The 20,910-nt window shown below is 29.9% G+C and overlaps 2 protein-coding genes across 2 annotated transcripts; both read left to right on the forward strand.

Annotated features, from left to right (window-relative positions):
* The first annotated feature begins 13,155 nt into the window (after positions 1 to 13,155).
* LOC145035624 (uncharacterized) lies at positions 13,156 to 15,567 on the forward strand. Its single transcript, XM_078984141.1, has 6 exons — positions 13,156 to 13,351; positions 13,934 to 14,180; positions 14,293 to 14,357; positions 14,485 to 14,574; positions 15,007 to 15,071; positions 15,337 to 15,567. Exons 1-6 carry the CDS (start codon positions 13,156 to 13,158, stop codon positions 15,565 to 15,567), a joined length of 894 nt encoding a protein of 297 aa, XP_078840267.1.
* A 734-nt stretch (positions 15,568 to 16,301) lies between these two features.
* On the forward strand, positions 16,302 to 18,485 carry LOC145036729 (trans-cinnamate:CoA ligase, peroxisomal-like). Its single transcript, XM_078985198.1, has 2 exons — positions 16,302 to 16,606; positions 16,714 to 18,485. The coding sequence occupies exons 1-2, from the start codon at positions 16,409 to 16,411 to the stop codon at positions 18,271 to 18,273; spliced, it is 1,758 nt and encodes a 585-aa protein (XP_078841324.1). The 5' UTR covers positions 16,302 to 16,408; the 3' UTR covers positions 18,274 to 18,485.
* Positions 18,486 to 20,910: the final 2,425 nt, after the last annotated feature.

A 20,910-nucleotide genomic window follows, 5' to 3' on the forward strand; every position in this document is an offset into this window, starting at 1 on the left:
TATCGATCTTACATTCGAATCACTCACTATAGGTGAGTTCATACCCCTAACTTATCTTTTAAATGATTTTAAATGCTTTTATTAGGGGGGGGGGGGGGGTACAAGTTGAAACATTATATCAATCACATGTGATTAATAACTATCAAACAAATGGATTTCTTATACTTCAAAACTGTGTTATCAAACAACTATTTCAAAACACATTTTATCAAACTCTTTTATATGCTAAACTCTTTATCGAACTCTTTTAAACTTATATATTGTCAAAATCATGTCTATACAGATACAATTATATAAATAAGGTTGAAAGGACTTAGGACTAATAACTCACTTTATTTCATGTTCCTTGTTTGGTTGTTGACTTAGGGTATCGGTTGTTTGCCCGAATGTCGTTTGGATCTTAGTTATATATTATGTATATATGTATAGATATAAAAGTTCTTACATCAGTTCAATGCATTTGGGAAACAAAGGTGTACAAACATACTCAGTCATTCAAACAACATTACTAGTAAACTATAATAGGTATAGTTTAGGAGACTACTACTCACTATTTCTAATACAATGAAACATATAAGAGTCAGTTCCTACATGAGTAAGTTTATTCATACTATAACGAGAAACAGAAAGAACATACTATAATGAGAAACAAGGAGGAACATACTATACAAAGAGAACACACAATATACTAGAACAGATAGAGCATACTATACAAATACAAGAATACTATAACATTAATGTGAGCCACTACTTCATGGCATGACAATATACTATTGTGTCACATTTTGTAACTAAAGTCTCCTAGAGGGAGAGCATGAATTTGTGTATAGATCTATACTGGATTGACCATCCTACACTTTGCTTCTAGCAATAGTAGGACCTGCCGGTCTATGGGTGACAAATGTCATACCATTTTGACGTCTTCAAATGTTGTGTTTTACCAAGTCGACCAAGCATGGTTACAATCATATCACATTATACCTTAATTAACAATTGATTTAAGGTAATTAGTACAACAGTAATTGCTATATACAACACTACATTACATCATTATTTTCCTATTGCATTCACATTGTGATCTTCTCACATAAACGGTAATGTAAACTATATTTTGGTAATTATAGTCATACTTGGGAAAAACACTCACTTTTACAAACAAACATCATATAGAACATTCGGGTCTTGGTAAAAGGCTACATTTCAAGTAGAAAGTATAGGATTTTCTAGGAGATACAAATATTTACTACAAACACTTACAAACATTTACAACAAAAATTTCCAAACACTTTCTTCAAACTTATACAATATTTGACACTAAATACTTACGAACTCACCAACTTAAATGCTGATCCTCTCTTTAAAATAACTTGTATTCTCAGGTCACCAGTAGACAGGTACAAATGATAGGTTTTGAGAAGACGGAGCACTTTCAGATTCATCTTTTATTTATTTTGATATATATAATTTTTGGTTTCTTGCAAATACATTCAGAACACACATGTATAAATTATACTATTAATGAAATGGATGATGTTTTTGCTTGTTTTACTATTATGCATTGTTATGATACTATACATGACGTTCTCCACCCCCGAATGTTTCCGCCAATTCGGTTTAGGGTGTGACGGTACGCCCAGCGTACACTGTAACAAGACCAATTTTGCATTAAGTGCTTGCTTAGTTAAACCACTATGTCCAATTACCATACATGATCCTAAATGATTTCCACTATAATTCATCAAGATTGCATTTTTATGAACAATGGACCTCAAAAATGAACCATCAAGTTAAGAGGTTTATAACTCATGCATGGTCCACTATACTCTCATGTATGACTTGAGGACCATAAAAAGAACAAAAACAAGCCCTAACTAGATCTAACAAAATGAACCACCAAGTTAAGAGCTTTATACCTTAAAAAACTTTCCAAGTTGTTGATGATTTTGGATTCACAAGATTTAGCCACACCAATGCAACTTCCAAGAGTTCCTCTTCCTTCAAAATCACTAAAAGCACACTCAAAGTTCACTTCTAAACACTCAAAGGGAACTTAGGGTTTCGTTCTTAGGGTTTGGAGATGTGGAGACTAATCATAAGAGAGTCTAGAGGCTACTTAAGGTGTTTAAATAGGGCACAAACCCTAAAAAAAGGGTTTTCCCCTGCTCGTCGTACCCCCCGCTTACCTACATGTACGCCCCGCGTACGTGGGTGCATTCACGATCCAATTATCGTCCAAGTACATCTAATGTACTCCTAGTGTACACCAGGCGTACTTGGCTATTGACTAAAACCACCAATCTTCCGAAGGCCATAACTTCTTCGATCTATTTTCGATTTTGATGTTATTTATATCCATTGAAAGGTAATGAGAAGCTATAAAATTCTATCAACTCTTCCTTGCCTTAAAACTTCCTTACCTTCAATCTAAAATTCAAAAAAAAAAAAAAAAGCCTGAACTATCACTTTACGGTAATACTCTTAAGCTCCAAAATGCAAATCGAACTCTCGGATCACCTAATCTACATTATCTACATCTAAGGGTTATAAATCTCTCCTTGCCCAAGGCCTATAGCCTTATGATAACTTATCTTCGAGACATGGCCCCAAATTATGAAACGATTCAAAACAAGGTGTTACATCACGTTTATAGGTTAGCCTAAGTAGCTTCCAAGTTTAACTCGGTTCATTTTCTACTTTAGTCAAGCCCAATCTTAGCAACACATTTTCTTTTATTCTTTGATGAAGTTACCCTTAATAAACACGATTGGATGAGAATTATCTTCACAGTCTTCACCGTTTTTTAAGTTCTAACCAGATCCGGACCTTATATATATATATATATATATATATATATATATATATATATATATATATATATATATATATATATATATATATATATATCAAATAAAAATAGTTAATAATGTGAAAACATAAGAACACTACTTTTATGTTATTATTCTCTAATGAGTTCTCTATCCCTAGCTTTATGTCATTATTCAACAATGAGTAAATGAATAATAACACATTAAAACTAATATTAGAATTTACTACACTAGTGCAAATACATTAAATTTATAATAGAATAATAACTTTCTAATGAAAATAAGAATAATCAAACATCAATATTCATATTAGAGTTACTTTAATAATATACATATACAACATTCTTTGAAGAATAATAACATAAATATATTATTTTTGCGTTTTCACACTATTTAATGTCTATATTTGAACTTTTATATATATATATATATATATATATATATATATATATATATATATATATATATATATATATATATATATATTTGTGTGTGTATAGGGTCATTACTCATCAGAGTTTATGCCTTTTATATTTACCCATTTATGGACCAAAATAGTTAGAACATCTCAAAATAGAGACTGAAATTATAGCATGAGGATCAAAACCAAACATGCATCCGCTGAACAAGGAATCAAAAACATTTCTAAATGATGTATCATCATGACAGTTGCATACAGTTGCTTTGTCATGTATCAAAGTTTACAATGTTAAAATACATTTTATAATGTCAATCAATATATTATACATATTCATAAAATGTACTTATCGATGCATATTTAAGAATAGAAGATTAATGAACACTTGGTATACTAGTCAACTTTATAATATTATTCCCTATAAAGAAAACTTCTTTATATTTTCCTAACCACTCGACTCGATATCCACATATTCATGTGTGTAAAGACCGTAACTACCTATTGAAATATATTGACCCAGCATTTCCTTTAATAGTCTTATTTGAATTTTTCTTATCATATGTATATTTAAACTTGATAATACAGTCATTCAAAAGTGATAAGATATTACATATAATGGTCCTACATTTTATAAGATCGTAATTGTAAATCGAATTGAAATCCAACAAACTGAAATAGTATCATGTTGGAAATTCAAACGTACATTTCTTTCAAGTTATTCACAATTTATATGAGTTTTGTAAGATGGTGTTAACTGTTCATCTTAAAGTTAATACATATATTTAAATATAATTATCTAATATATAGATATATTTAAATCAAATTATGTAATATTTTTCTAGATGGTGGGTGATAGAGTAATGTTGCGACTCTTCTATGAATTTGGTTCTTTTAAAAGAGTTAGTTTCAATATCGAAAAAGAGGTTACATCATACTTTTTGCCTCTTTATTATAATATTTATGGAACAAAATGGACATATAAAAATTTATATAATTATTTATTCTGATAAAACACTTTTTATCGGGTCTAACGAAACATTACTAAAAAAAAATCTTATAAAACTGTAAAAATCCTTTCTATAAATGAAGACTTTTTTTATCACTTGTTACACTCTCATTTATTTTGCCACATGTCATTTTGTAGTTATTTTGAATTAATTTTTATTCCACATGTAATTTTGTGGTTTTCCTATTTTATTAAACTAGATTATGACCCGCGTTAAACGCAGGGAACACATAAATAAAATACAAATTTATATAGATATTATAGAATAATTATAAAAAAAAAAGCTAGGTTATTGGTATTATTGAAATGTGTAGAAATTACACTAAAATCGGTAAATATATATACAACGTTGAAGGAACTTTGTATAGACAATATTTTTTGTTTTATTAGTTCAATGATCTTGCTCGTCACATATAAGTAAGTATCTTCAAACATTTTTTACTTGTGATACAGAAAACAACTATATATAGCCAACTATGCGTGAAATTGGGTCTACACAAGTATAATCCAACATTTGATAATGTAATTTAAAAATACATTATTATTATATTGCGAAATAAAAGTTTTTATTTCAAAAAATAGCAACTTATTTATGTTCCTTCAAAATGAACCACATAAAACCCCCCACAATATTAAACATAAAGAAAGTATAATCAATAAATCTGCAACGAAGCTGATCATCTCCCTCCACTTCATCTCTAGTATCAGGTCTTTTTTTCCTTAATCTGATTTATTATCACTAATATCGACAATGTTAAGATTTATTGATGGCTTCTTTTTTATTTTAGGAATAATATGATAGAAATCATTTATTAGGTGCATCATTTATGTTTATATCTTCGTTTTTTTTTTTTTTTTGTTGCTTTTGATATGCTTTCTTCGGTTTATCACCATTTTTTTGGCTCTTTTTTTGTATGAAATAACATTTTTTTTGTGAAATTTGTTCTACGGTTTTGAGTATGTGCAGATACGTTGATTTTTTTGAAGTAAAGAAAGTAGGGTTTTTGTTCGATGTTGGTTCCTAGGTTTGGTTCTTATTTTTTGTGATTTCTTATAATTCATTGCTTTTTATTTTCCATCTTTATCCACAATCTTTATTTATAGAACACTTTATCCATATAGTCCTTCACTATAGAGTTTAATAAAGGAAAAAAGAAACACCCCCTTAGTTTTATTTACTTTGCAGATTATCGAGCCTACATGCAAAGCTTACAACATAATGAAAAAAAGAAAAAAAAAAAAAAAAACCCTTATGAGATAAACAACAATTACGATTCAAACCCTTTTACTCTTGTAACAATTACACTTCAAAACATTTGTTTTTGTGTTTCTGCGTCTGATTGATAGCATGAAAGATCCAAGCATTGTTACATTTTGGTTAATCACAATGCCTCAAATTATGGGAGGATTTAAATATGATGATGAGGTCAAACATAAAATATGGTGGTAATACAAGGTTCTTCTTCTTCTTATTTATTTATTTACTTGTTTTTTATTTCAATTTTATTACAAAATTAAATAGCCTCTTTTGTTGATATTAGTGTTTATTATTTAGAAAAATATACGATATGATCAACTTCGTGATGTTGTAGCAATGAGTAAATTTAGATGAGCAAGAAGTGAGATAAATTTATAATTTATTAACTTCAATGAGAAATTAATCAATTACTGTTTTGTTATTGAATTTGAAATACATCAGGAATTATATCAATGGATCCTGAACATGTAAGAAATGATCTAGTGGTAGTAAAGAACATTCCTTACTACAAAGCAAAGAGAAATTAGAGACAGAAGTGATGAAGGTCAATCCACCACCATGACCTCAAAACTAGAGAGGAGGGGAGGGAGGGGGGGGGGGGGGGGGGAATCAGTATAAACAAAAGTTTTTTCATTGTTTCATAAAACTTTTATAATTGCATAAGTTAACAACCTAGTTGTTAGTGTTTTTTTTAAATGACCATTTTGCCTTTGGACCAAAACTAAAAAAAGAGTATAGCATAACAACAAATTATATATATATATATATATATATATATATATATATATATATATACACACACACACACACACATATATATATATATATAAATTAAGTTTAGAGTAGATTACATTTCTAGTCCTTGAGTATACCTGATTTTTTTCAGAAGGTTCTGAGGGGCGTTTTTGGTATCTCAGGGTCAAATACTGATTCTAGTTGAGTACACACTTCTATTATACCATGCATTCTTATCTGCCCATGTATGGTACCGATTCTTTTTGAACAAAGAATACGGGAGCCTATTTTCATCCTTCACAAATGCTTATATTTAACTTTAAATCTCACATCAGTTGTTGAGAAGATATATTTTTTATTCTTATTTTGTTACTACCGGAGAGATAAGAAAACTTTTTAATAAGGGTGTTCATGTCTTTTGTACAACCCATCTGTTATATTATGTCATGTCCTCTCTTGTCTTGTCTATTGAATTTTTACGAAGGTATACACACAAGTAACATTATAATTTGATTATATATAACATCCGATTTTAACATTGAGTTTACTGTTTTCAAAAATAGGATCATAGTTATCGATTAAAAAGATGGAACCAAGAATCAAACACAACATCCAAAAAAATCAAAAGAAAAAACAACATTATACATCTAAGTTATAAGTATTTAACAAAGAACCATATGAATGAGTAAAAACATGTAAATTCTAAAACAATATCAAACTTACAAATTAAAAGGATTTAAGGAAGAAGTACATACATTTATTCGACTAATCAGACTGATATGAATGTTGATGTTTTTTTGCTTTTGTTTTATGCAGAGGAATTATGTCAGAATGTTTGTGTAAATGAGTTATTAAAAAGGTTTGAAATATATATACAAGTCAATATGATGAAAATTAGTAGGTAATCAATTGAAATCTCATTTAAACTTAAAATAGAAGATATTATGCTTGAAAGGGTATTGGTTCATAATAATATCCGAAACTTTTAAATTTTGAAATTAATAGTTTTCGAGATTTCAACATATAATATATTTGGAAATCAATTTTGAATGGAAATAGAGCCTAAATTTAAGGTTTACAGTAATAATGAACCAAATTTGTAGTTGTAAGTTTGGAAAGAATTCAAGTATCATTTTAATTCAATTCCTATATTTAATTTCTTAATATAACGAATGGAAATTAATATTGGTAACAGAATATGATTTTGGAAACTTCAAAATCGTCGCGTGAGGCTTCAATACAAACGGGTTGACTTCTTATTTGATCAATGTGATGTAAACAAATTAATCTAAGGGTGTAAGACCTATAAAGAAAACACAATGAACAACCCAGATTGTTTTTGCTGATGTCATAAAGTTTCTCTTTTAATAATATTTAAATATTTCATATGGTATTTAAATTTAATCATAAATGCATATCAATTTCATTAATGGATTTTTCTTATAATTTAAAAATTACTAAAATAACATCTCATTAATTTGCTTTAGTTATTTATCTAAATTATTTATTTAAATTTAAAAGATAAAAAAAACACTTTAATTTTAATAATTCAATATTTTTATCATTTTTCTTATAAATTTAAATTTCTCAAATGTTTATACATATTTAATTTTTTAAATACACTCATGTAATACATGGGACTCACACCTAGTAGCTAATAGAACCTAGTTTTGCAACTGAGTTTTATGGATGTGGGTTTTATGTGAAATTCTAAAAAGAGTCCGGTTTTGCAACTGTATCCTGTAAGATGAATAGAGTTTGGTTTTATTTATGCAATCGGGTCTAATTAATTTCATAAAAAAAAGTCACCTTCTCTTTTATGCAATCAAGATGAGGTTATTTTTTGAAATAATTAATTATCAAAATTACAATCTAAGCATCATCAAACAAACCAACATTACCAATATGAGCAAACTGACAATCAATATCAAAATTGTCTATTGCAAAATCAGTCGCTTTAATATTTTAACATTCTAGTCTGTACATTCTATTTCCAATGTTCCTACAACCTACAATGATATGGTGTGAGTAACATATTTTCCACCATATCCACCATGCCAGTAACATAGGTATGTAACGTTAATGATTTTATCAAGCTATAGCTAATGAATAAACGCAATTTTCTAAAACTAAGGTTCTATTTTTGAAAATATAGCTAAAAGATAAAAAATTATAATTGGTTTCTCTGGTTTATAAAACATTATTTGCAGATTTATAAGGAAAACATCACGCTACTACTCCTGTAGTTTATAAAAATTACATGAAAGGTCCTGTTGCCGTTAAATTTAACTTTATATTTGTTAGATTTTAATAAATAAAAAAAAACTATTTTACCCTTATATCTAATTTGCAATATACTACAAACCTCAAGGACTATTTGTGTAATTTTGTAAATTTGAAAATTTGTGTATATATATATATATATATATATATATATATATATATATATATATATATATATATATATATATATATATATATATATATATATATATATATATATATATATATATATATAATTTTAATAATAACTTTTTTTTTTATCTTTTCGATATTTTGTTTTCTATTTTTATTTTTTAATTTTAGATTTTAAGTTTTTTATAATGTTTTTATTTATTTTGATTCAAATAAATCAACTTAAATATTGATAACCATGTTGAAGCCTTTTTTCTTTATTTTTCTTATTTATGAATTGAAGCGTTAATGTTTTTTTTTTTTTTTTTTTTTTATGTTGTTACGGTTCATGTTTTTTACTTGGGCTCCATAGTTAATATCGTTATCAACTTTATGTTTACAGTTATCATTATCATTATTTCACTATTTGTTTTCTATTTTGTTTTCATTATTTTAGTTATCTATTATTCTTCTATTGTTTTTATTTATTTTTATTAAAGTAATGAAAATAGAAAAATAAAAAACAAAAACTCAAAAACTAAAATTTTAATATCATTTCTAATAAATGGGTTTTTTTGTCACTTGTCACACTTATTGAATTTATCAAATGTTATTTTGTAGTTATTTTGAATTAATTTTTTTTCATATTTCATTTTATGAGTTTCTCTATTTTATTAAATTCCACATAATATTTTAATATAATAAATGCAATGAATGTAATAATAAATAGATATCAATATCATTAATAAACATACCTTTTAGTTTTAAAATTCCTAAAATTAAAGATTATTAGTTTTTTTTCTTTATTTAAATTTAAAAGATAAAAAATATTTTGATTATAATAATTCATTATTTTTTATTTCCTTATAAATTCAAACTTTTCAAAATTTGACTTTTCTATTTAATTTTTTTGTATAAATTAACCATGCAATACATTGGACTCGGGACTAGTATTATAATATATTCATGCATTTTACACTTTTTGGAAAAGTTAAAAAAAAAATGTTATCAAATTGATGAAAAAAAACAACAAAAAAAAGTAAAAATAGGAAAAAGGTAAAAAATGATACGAAAAATAAATAATACGAAAAAATAAAAAAGTATATGTATATAAAAAAAAACCAAAAAAAAAGATAAAAAGTGTAAAATGTATTAGTATATTAGAGAATATTTTAATTTTGTTGTTTGAGTTTTTTTTTTTTTGTTCTATTTTCATTACTTGAATAAAAAAAATATAAACACTAGAAGAACAAAAAATAACTAAAAAAACTAAGAAAACAAAAAGTGAAATAATGAAAATGATAAATGCAAACATAAAGTTGTTGACGATATTAACTATGGATCATCAAAATAAAAAAGAATGAACCGTAATGGAAAAAAAAGCATTAACACTTCAATTTAGAAATAGGAAAAATGAAAAACAAAAATGTTTTCGACATGGTTTATTGAATTTATGTTTATCTACTTGAATTAAAATAAATAAAAACATTAAAAATTTATAAATAACTAAAATTATAAAATAAAAATAGAAAATAAAATATCGAAAAGATTAAAAAAAACAGTTACCAAGTTGTTGAAATTATATATATATATATATATATATATATATATATATATATATATATATATATATATATATATATATATATATATATATATATAGGTGTACACACCTAAAACCAGCCTCAAAACCATTTTTTAAAATCAAAAACCACTTTGACTTACTAAAACATCAATCATTATCATTGTTCTTCATATTATATATTAATTTTCCCATCACAATATAATAATTATACAAATATGGCCCTTCGCATTATGTATTAATTCGATTATGATCTTTTCTATCTTTAAATTAAACAATTCATCACACACATTAACAAATTTTATGTATACAGTCCATTACTTTACATATAATTTTTATATGTAAGGTAATATAAGCATCTTATTTCAATATAAATTATATATTATAGTTATGAAAATAATATAAGCATATAATTTACATCGTTTATTTTGAGTATTGTCTTTTTTCCTTGTAAAATAAATAAATCAAACTTTTTAGTGATATGTTCGAACATTACATCGATAATCATCTTATTTGTATTATTTACATGTTTTCCAATTACATTCCACAACAATATAATTAGTATAATATAAATTCTTAATAATTTTTTTTTAATATTCACATTCAACTATCTTTTTAGGTGTATAGGACGGTTTGGTTCGGTTATTGGTTAAAATCGAACCATAACTATTATGATTAGTTAATGCATTTTGATAACCATTGGGTATGATTAATATTGGTTATGTTTAATGATTTTTATCGATTAACGGTTTTGGTTAATGGTTAACATTGGTTAACCATAATGTTCAAAATAATATAAATGACGAAAGTATATTGACATAAAAAATGAACATAGAATACCAAAAAGCCGTTGGCGCCAATGTTTGTAACCTAGCTTATAGTAATAGAATAAAATGTGTACCTTTAATACTTAAAGTGAGATAACATATAGTCATATTCAAAATAAAAAACATTCAAAATTGATATTAAAAGAACCAAACATTCATACACGTTCAACGCGATTAAATAAAAAACTATAAAATAAAAGAGCCAGACATTCATATTATGTGTTATTTGGATAAAAAGAAAGTCAATCACTCATATACATTCAATGTGATTAACTCAAAAACATTAAATAAAAAAAGCCAAAAATTCAAAAAAAAAAAAAAAACATTCTTAATATATCACAGAATCAAGAAGAACCAAAAACTTAACTTACATAGAAGTCTTGATTATCAAGTTTAAAAAAACCTTTGAATAGAACTATAAAATCAAAACAATCTTTGATTAGAATTAACGCTGTTAGAAGCATTCAATTATGGTATGAGTGTCATGATTAAACTAATTGTAAATAATGTTTACAAATTATAGAATTAGCCGATTAAGAATTACAAGATTAATTAATAATTTAACTCAATACATGATTGGAAGATTGTGTGTGTCTGCGTGATCAACCTTTGATGATTTGATTGTTCAATAATCCAATTTGCATATTCCAATTTCATACAATTAAGTCAAATGTATATATCCAATTTGCATATTCCAATTTCATCCAATTTCATACAAATACATACATCTAAATTTCATTTTAAGAAAATGTGGTATAAACATAAATTTCAATCCAACAAATGTATATATTCATGTCAAATTTTATTTTTTTATACTTCAATGTAATCTAAACATAAATTTCAAAATATACACAAAATGAATAATAAAATTCCCACAAATCTGAAAAAACACACAATCCAACAAAATAATCCAACAAAATACATAACCACTTCATATCTCAAAATACAAACATCATCACTCAACAAAATTGAAAAATACTCCCAATTTATCATCTAAATTAACACCAAAAAAATCATAAAAAAGAGGAGGAATTCGACCTTGATTAGGGCAATTTCGGAATTTGGCTAAATGTCGTCGGTTTTTGGGGCTGTGGTGGTATTGTGGCTGTCTTAGGGGAAGGAGGGGCTAGTACCGGTCCAACAAGCAATTCCTAGTCCAGCAAGTTGGAAAAAATTCACGATATTGAAGAAAGAAAGAGAGAAAAACGAGAGAAAGGTAAGAAAAAAATGGCAGAAAGGTAATCTGTGAAAGACATCTGCGTTTAGCATTAGCGGCAACGGGCAATAGCGATGACACTAAGCGGCGACAAGCAGAGGGAAAAGTCAGCGCGCCTTTCCGCTTTTCTCAACAACCGTTAGATTGAAAACAAATTGGACGGATGGGGTGAGAATGACGTGGATCGCTAAATCAAAGCATTAGCGACGACGCCTTTAGCGGCGACACCTAGCAATAGCGGTGACATGTAACGCGTCATTTACATGTCACCACTATTGCTAGGTGTCGCCGCTAATGCTTTGTTTTCTTGTAGTGCCCCCCTCCCCCCCCCCCCCCCCCCCCCCCCGAATTTTGGGCGAGAAGTATCGAAGTATGTTTAATTTTCAGAATTAGAGGCCCATCATAGATGCAATTATGATGTTTGCCTTTTCTTTCCTGTTTCACAACATAGAAGAAGTGAAGAAAATCATGATCAGGTATGCTTTCACTTCAGGCTTCGGTTGTTGTTCTTTCCTGTTTCAACTCACAGTTTCAAGGATTTAGGGATTTAGTTGTTGGATACTTGTAAATTGTAATTTGAAATTTCAAAGTTGGATTTGTTCAATTTTCAAGAGCATGTTATGTTGCTTTTGTCTGGAATGAACTTATGAACTTATGAACTGATATGAAGATTTCCACTACATTTGATTAATTGATTGTTGTTGGAATTTTAGGAATGAACTAATTACAGATTGTTAAATATTCTCTTCTTGGTTCAACTAATTAGTGATGAATGATGAGCATTGCTTATTTGTTTACATTAATCAAATATGTGATATAAGTTAAAGGACTGAATAGCTACTTAAATGATTTTGAATGAATTGTTTTTTTATTTTGATTGTTATATATACAATCATGGGAAATATGAAAACCATTCATTTTTTCTTCAAAAGAAAGGTTGATAATGAAGAAATTCATGATGAAAATCAAGAGATTCACAAAGCTTCAACTAGTGAACCACAACCACAAGAAAATGAAAATCAACAAGAAAATGATATTTCTGAAGCTACCCAATCAAATCCTAATGAGGTGGATCTTAAGCAACTAGAAAGTGATCCCGCTAAACAAAAACAAATGTGAGATTATCTAGTTTATTTAAGGGAAGAAGTAACATGAGCTTATATGAGTTTAGGGCCTTTACAAATATGTCTTAAAGAGTATCATGCTAAAGGTTCAAAGAAACATCCTCGTAGATTCCAATATTCTTGGTTCAACATTTTCCCTAATTGGTTAGAATATTCTCCAACAACACATGCATCCTATTGTTTTATTTGTTTTATATTTAACGATAAACCAAGTATATACCATGGTTATGGTGCCTTTACTATTAAAGGATTTGACAATTGGAAAGAAATTAATGATGGGAAAATTGTGCATTCTTGAAGCACATTGGTTGTTCACAACATAGAAATGTTGTTGCATTCGCTAAAAACTTGATGAACCAAGCAGCACACATTGAAAAATATCATAGTGAGGCAAAATGAAGCACAAATATTGAAGAATAGTTTACGATTAAAAGCTTCGATTGATACAGTTCGTTAGGTGACATTCCAAGTGTCCACTTTATGAGGACATGATGAATCTCTTAATTCCAAAAATCGTGGTAATTTTTTGCAACTACTAAAACTTCTAGAATCTTATAATGATGAAGTTGCAAATGTTATATTAGAAAAATCTCCATATAATTCAAAGTATACTTCTGGAGATATTGAAAATGTAATTCTTAGTATTATTGCAAATAAAGTTAGAAAGCATATTCGTAGTGAAGTGGGTGATTCATACTTTTGTGTCATGGTTGGTGAATCACGAGATGAGTCTAAAAAAGAGAAAATGGCGATAGTTTTGAGATTTGTTGATGTAGATGGAATCATACGGGAAAGGTTCTTGGATTTGGTTCATATCAGAGATACCTTATCATTAACCCTGCAAAACAAATATGTGGAGACAACTTTTGCACTATCAGTTTGATGTTCGTAAAATCTATGGCCAAAGTTATGATGGTGCTAGTAATATGAGAAGGGAATGGAACGGATTACAGGCACTTGTTCTTAAGGATTGTCCTTATGCATATTATGTTCATTGCTTTGCTCACAGATTATAACTAGCCTTGGTAGATACTTCAAGGGAAATTATTCTTGTACACCAATTTTTCACAAACTTATTATTTTTTTTTAATTAATGTAGTTTGTGCTTCCAGTAAGCGTCATGATGAGTTACAAAAGGCGAAGGCAATTGAGATTGAACAATTATTGGAACTAAGTGAAATCGAATCAGGCAAATGATTGAATCAAGTTGGGACATTAAGAAGAGCTGGTGATACACGTTGGAGTTCTTATTTTCATTCTGTTTGCAGTTTGCTTAATATGTTTGATTGTACTCATGTTGTTCTCCAGGGAATAATTGATGACATATTTGCTACTTATTCTCAACATGGAGATGCTGACGCAGCTTATTGTGTCATAAAATCATTTGAGTTTGTGTTTATTCTTCACTTGATAAAGGAAGGAATGGGGAAAACTCATATACTTTCTCAAGCTCTACAAAAGAAATCCTAAGATATTCTTAACGCCATGAAGTTAGTTTCAGCAACAAAGGAGAGTCTAAATGAATTCAGCAAATAAAGGATATGATTCTTTACTTGCACAGGTAATTTTTTTTTTTTTTTTTTTTTTTTTTTTTTTTTTTTTTGTGAAAAACATCAAATAGATATGCGAGATATGAATGCTCCATATACTTCTACTCGATACGGGCCTTTAAAAACAGATAATCATGTTACTTTTGAACATTTTGATTGAGTGAATTTGATTTTAGCCACATTGGACAAATATGTATATGAGTTGAATAGTAGATTTAATGACTAGATGATTGAGCTATTAAGTCTTAGTTCTATATTAGTTTCAAAATAACACCCTAAAGTGATTAAAGTTGATCAAATTTTGTCTTCTTTTTCAGAAGTATTATCCCGAAGATTTTACGGAGCAAAAGAGAATTCAATTATGATAACAATTAGAGATTTTTAATATTGATATGACAAAGAATCCCAAGCTTAGTGGTGTATCAACTATTGCTGACATATGCAAGGGTCCTGTGAAAACTCAGAAACGTGAGACGTATTATTTGCTTGATAGAGTGGTTCGATTAATCTTGACACTTCCAGCTTCTACCGCAACAACAGAGAGGAGATTTTCAGTAATGAAAATATTCAAAAACCGTCTTCGCAATATGATGTCGGATGACTTTCTTGCAAACAACTTGTGGTTTACATAGAAAAAAAATTTGCTGAAAACATTGATTCAAAGTTTGTAATTGATGAATTTAATGACCTTAAAGGTCGTTGGACTTATTTGTAATTCTTTAACTAGTTATTTTTTGTGTTTATTTGCAAACACCAATTTGTTTGTTTTTTTTTTTTTTTTTTTTTTTTTTTTTTTTTTTTTTTTTTGTGTGTGAGTGTGTGTCTAAAAATGTTAATTTTAGTTTATAATATTTTTGGCCACCAATAAATTGTTCAAGCTCCGCTCGGAGATGGGTTGACATAGATGGTTCAAATGTAGGATTTACGTTTAGAACTCATTCTTTTTTTTGTTAAATATTTTTTAATTGAGGAAATAACTATCCAATTCATTTACGTAAGAAAAATATATTCGATGTAATAGATACAATCTATTAACCAATAGCAAATGAATGTTACATGTTTTTTTTTTTTTTGGGTGATAAAATATAAGTGATGTATCAGAACACGAAACGTATTTAATAAATATCTTACATTTTTGAAAACAACTATTTAAAAAAAAATGAAAACATGATGCATGAAACAACCAACCAAATCCTTGGGAAAAGTCAAAAGGTTGTGTTCAGACACAACACAAACTGGCACATAGAGTGGAAGTTACATCCAAGGATCAAAGCATCTTCCCAGCCATTACCTAATAACCTCCACACCCCTCCTTCCCACTTGCATAATAACGTGTTCCCTCTCTCTATATATACCACCCTTCCTTCCCACCATATCACATGCAACTCTCTCAAAATCAAACAAGTTTAACAAAAATAAACTTTTCTCTAGTCACTCTACAAAATACCAAGTTGTGAATCTATCGAGGCGTAAATGGATAAACTTGGAAAGTGTTCAGCAAACTATGTTCCTCTCACTCCTCTCACATTTATTAAGAGAGCATCCATGGTTTATTCTCATCGTACCTCCATCATATACGGTGGAGTCCGCTTCACTTGGCAACAAACTTACGAGCGATGCTGCCGCCTCGCCTACTCCCTCCGCTCACTTAATGTCGTCAAGAATGATGTCGTAAGTTTCTCACTTTTAGTCTACGATAACCATTCTACTAAAAAAACAGAATATTTTTATTAGTACAAGGTTCTTTCCTTTAATTATGTGCTTGATCGATTTTATAGGTATCTGTGCTCGCACCAAACGTACCTGCGTTATATGAGATGCATTTCGCAGTTCCAATGGCCGGAGCTGTACTTAACGCAATTAACACAAGACTTGATGCTAAAAACATTGCGACTATTCTCCGTCATTCAGAAGCGAAGGTTTTCTTTGTTGACTATGAGTACGTTCCCTTAGCATCCGAGGCTCTAAGGCTGCTGGTGGCGGGTTTTAATAAGGGTTCTTCAGCCGAGGACGCTATGCCTTTGGTCATTGTAATTGATGACATTAACAAGCCCACTGGGGTTCGTCTTGGAAATTTGGAGTATCAGCAACTTATCCACCACGGAAATCCCCAGTACTCAGGTGAAGAACTTGAGGACGAGTGGGATGCGATTTCACTGAATTATACATCCGGAACCACCTCTGAGCCGAAGGGGGTGGTCTATAGCCACCGTGGTGCGTTTCTTAGCACGATGAGCTTGATTCAAGGGTGGGAAATGAGTACCGAGGCTGTGTACCTTTGGTCACTACCGATGTTCCACTGCAACGGCTGGACATTCACCTGGGGTGTTGCGGCTAGAGGTGGCACCAATGTGTGCATAAGGAACACCACCGCTGATGAAATGTACAAAAGTATTTCGACCCACAACGTAACTCACATGTGTTGTGCTCCTGTTGTTTTCAACATCCTTTTAGAGGCCAAACCCCATGAACGTTGTCCAATAACATCTAAGGTCAACATACTTACTGGAGGTGCGCCTCCACCTGCTGCCCTCTTGGAGAAGATGGAGGACCTTGGGTTCCACATAATGCATGCCTATGGCCTCACTGAGGCCACCGGACCTGCCCTTGTGTGCGAGTGGCAATCCAAATGGAATCAGCTACCTAGAGATCATCAGGCCAAATTGAAGGCTCGTCAAGGTGTAAGTATACTCACGCTCGCTGATGTTGATGTAAAGACAAAGACAACAATGGAGAGTGTTCCGCATGATGGGAAGACCATAGGAGAGATCGTACTACGGGGAAGTAGCATCATGAAAGGGTACTTAAAAGATGAGAAGGAGACTGCGAAGGCTTTTCAGAAAGGGTGGTTTTTAACCGGAGATGTTGGAGTTATCCATCCGGATGGATACCTTGAAATCAAAGACAGGTCAAAAGACGTGATCATCTCCGGCGGGGAAAATATTAGTAGTGTAGAACTAGAGTCCATTCTATTCGAACACCCGGCAATTTTCGAAGCAGCAGTGGTGGCGATGCCACATCCAAGGTGGGGAGAGAGTCCGTGTGCTTTTGTTGTATTGAAAAACAAAGGAAGCACGACGGAAGCTGAAATCTTGGCGTATTGCCGGAAAAATATGTCAAAATTTATGGTTCCGAAGAAGGTGGAGTTTGTGGAGGTGCTACCAAAAACAGGCACTGGTAAGGTCCTAAAAACGCAGCTAAGAGAAGTGGCAAAAACCCTCAACACCAACAACAGAAACAACAAGAGATCTGATAAAGAAGTTATTTTGCATCAAACTTGGTACCATCATGATACGCCTACTAATCATGAAAACGTTCTTGCAATGTCTCGGCTTTGAATTAAATTTTAAATATTTGTTGTCGTTTTCAAATAGAAATATTCGTGAAGAATAATTTGACCTTCCATGTATCACATGTATGTATAGTTTAAGTGCTCAAAACATTTGTCACATGTTTCGTTTCATATAATTTCAATTTTGTAATTGAAAATACAGATGAAACGTCAACGAGATACTTCCCGTTAAAAATAACGAAGGTAGTTTATTACAAATGAATTATATTTAATTTACAAAGTACCAAAGCTGTATCGATCATGATTTAACAAATGAGGAGATTTTTTTTCTCGTCCTTAGTTTTAATCATTGCGGTCATTTAAAAAGTATTTTCGTGAAAGCCCCTAACTCATACTTGCGACTATATATAGTTACTGACATTTTCAAGATTTAATATGATCAAAACTGCAAAACTAATCCGATAATGTCGTTTAAACCCTTTTTTAATCTTTATGATGGGAGGCTAGTAATTTATATATAAAGCATAATTCCGATCACATGAGGTTTATAATTAGTAAATTACGTCCTACCTAAAACTGCTTTTAGTACATTTGTTTTCAAAATAACTTTGTATGTCGTTTAAACCTTTTTTCAGAAGGGCCTTAGTAATTCATATTCATATATAATTGCTCATAATTCCTCATAGGAGGTCCATCATTAGTAAATTACGGTAGTATCTAAGAATGCTTTTAGTACATTCGATTTATAGATAACTTTTATTATTATCTTTGTGCTTCGTTGATTGTTGTTGGCATGGAAAAAATAATAAAAATTAGAGAAAATTCCCGGTGTAGGTTGGAAGGTATTTATTTATAAACCATATATATCTAATATTCCAAGTACATCCAAAAATTATATCACCAAATCGAAAATGGTATGTAACTAATATTTACATAAATATTTTGCATGGTAATCATTAACATGCAATGAACCTTTGTATGTTATCTTCTTGCCACAATCAGATTGATGAAATGCCTTCGTCATATATACCCGAAAATGGATTACACACAAATATGTAAAGTTGGGTAAAAGGAATAAACTATGACTTGAGGAATTTGCTTTCTTTTGATGGATTACATATTACCTCCACAATTAAATTCATTACAAGTTCAATATCTACATTAATAGATTTGAAAAGAAACTAAAGTCTCTATCCAAAAGGAAGTAATAATGTTATGTGGTGTCAACTAACTATAGAGACTCCAAAGATCAAAATATCAATCGTGGTGAGATGACTGAGATCATTGTCGTTTTTTTAAATATCTTGTTAGTTTCTCTGGTGCTTGACAAAAGAACGAATCATTCAATAATGCAAGAAACGAGACCTATAGGGACAACAAATGTCGTCTCTATAGCTTCTAAAAGTCGTCCCTATAGGTGTCCGGGACGACATGTTGTCCCTATAGCTCTCGTCACCATAGCCCCGTCGCAATAGATCTTTATTGTCGTTGCTAAAAAGATCGTCGCAATTGGTTGGCTTTGGAGACGATCTGTCGTTCTATTCTGGTTCGTCCCTATAAGTTGATGGTCTCCTTTGATGAAGCTATAGAGACGACAAGTCGTCTCCATAGATTCATCTATAAAAACAACATGTCGTCTCGATAGGCATAGCTATAGAGACAAGTTGTCGTCTCCATAGGTACAGCTATAGAGACAACTTGTCCTCTCCATAGATAGATATATACATTCAACTCTTACCTTATAGTGAAGAAAGGAGAAGATTGTGATTCAGTTGCTAAACCACTGAAATGATAGGTTTAAAAGGGGGAGAAAAGTAATTCTAGTAATTTAGGTAACGTTAAATCTTCTTCAAAGAAGAAAGATGATGGAAGTGGTAAAACTATTACAGAAAAGAATCAAACAGAAGAAGACAATATAAATAATTCAAAAGATTCAAAGAACATTAATAAAACTAAAATATAAAATACAAGTTTATGAATTAACATCATGAAAAATAGGTATTTCATAGCATGTTTAGTGTCATCAACCAATAAGAAATTTTCATAATAATTTATCATTATAGCCTCAATGTATAAGTTAGACATCTATTTCTTGAAATGACTGTTAAAACTTGAAAGTGTTGATCAGCATGTGAGACATCTATTTCTTGGGAAATATAATCTTATAACCCTTTTTTCCTTAACCAAATCAAAGAACAGAAATAATATAAATACCTTAAAGTGCTGCTACAGAACCAGATTGAGCTTGTTCATATCCCTGCTCCCCATTTACATTCCGTTGCTCAACTCCATTCCCATTCTTTGGCGTCTTCTCAATCTAAAGGGTAAAAAAGACAAAAGGTTTAAGTATGCCAAGACCTGATCAAACGTTCAAGTGCTAATCCTAGAACCAAAAAACATCACACACATAAATAAATACTATAAATAAGATTAAAAGACCAAGAGTTCTGAAACTTGACTCAATAGAAATCAATGCAGCCTACTAATCTGAGAAATCACAAAAATAGGAATCAAATTCAAAATTATAATCTCACAATTTGAATATCCATAAAAAAATATGAAGAGTCTAGTCTACAAAAGAGAAGGGAACCCTAAAATGATCTCAAAAGCAGGAAGTTACTTAGATATTGTTAAGGGTAAAATGGTCACAAAAGGAGAAGAGTACACAAAACACACTAATGGT

Source organism: Lactuca saligna, chromosome 3 (assembly GCF_052625555.1).
Source record: "Lactuca saligna cultivar CGN05327 chromosome 3, ASM5262555v1, whole genome shotgun sequence".
Lineage (NCBI taxonomy): Eukaryota > Viridiplantae > Streptophyta > Magnoliopsida > Asterales > Asteraceae > Lactuca > Lactuca saligna.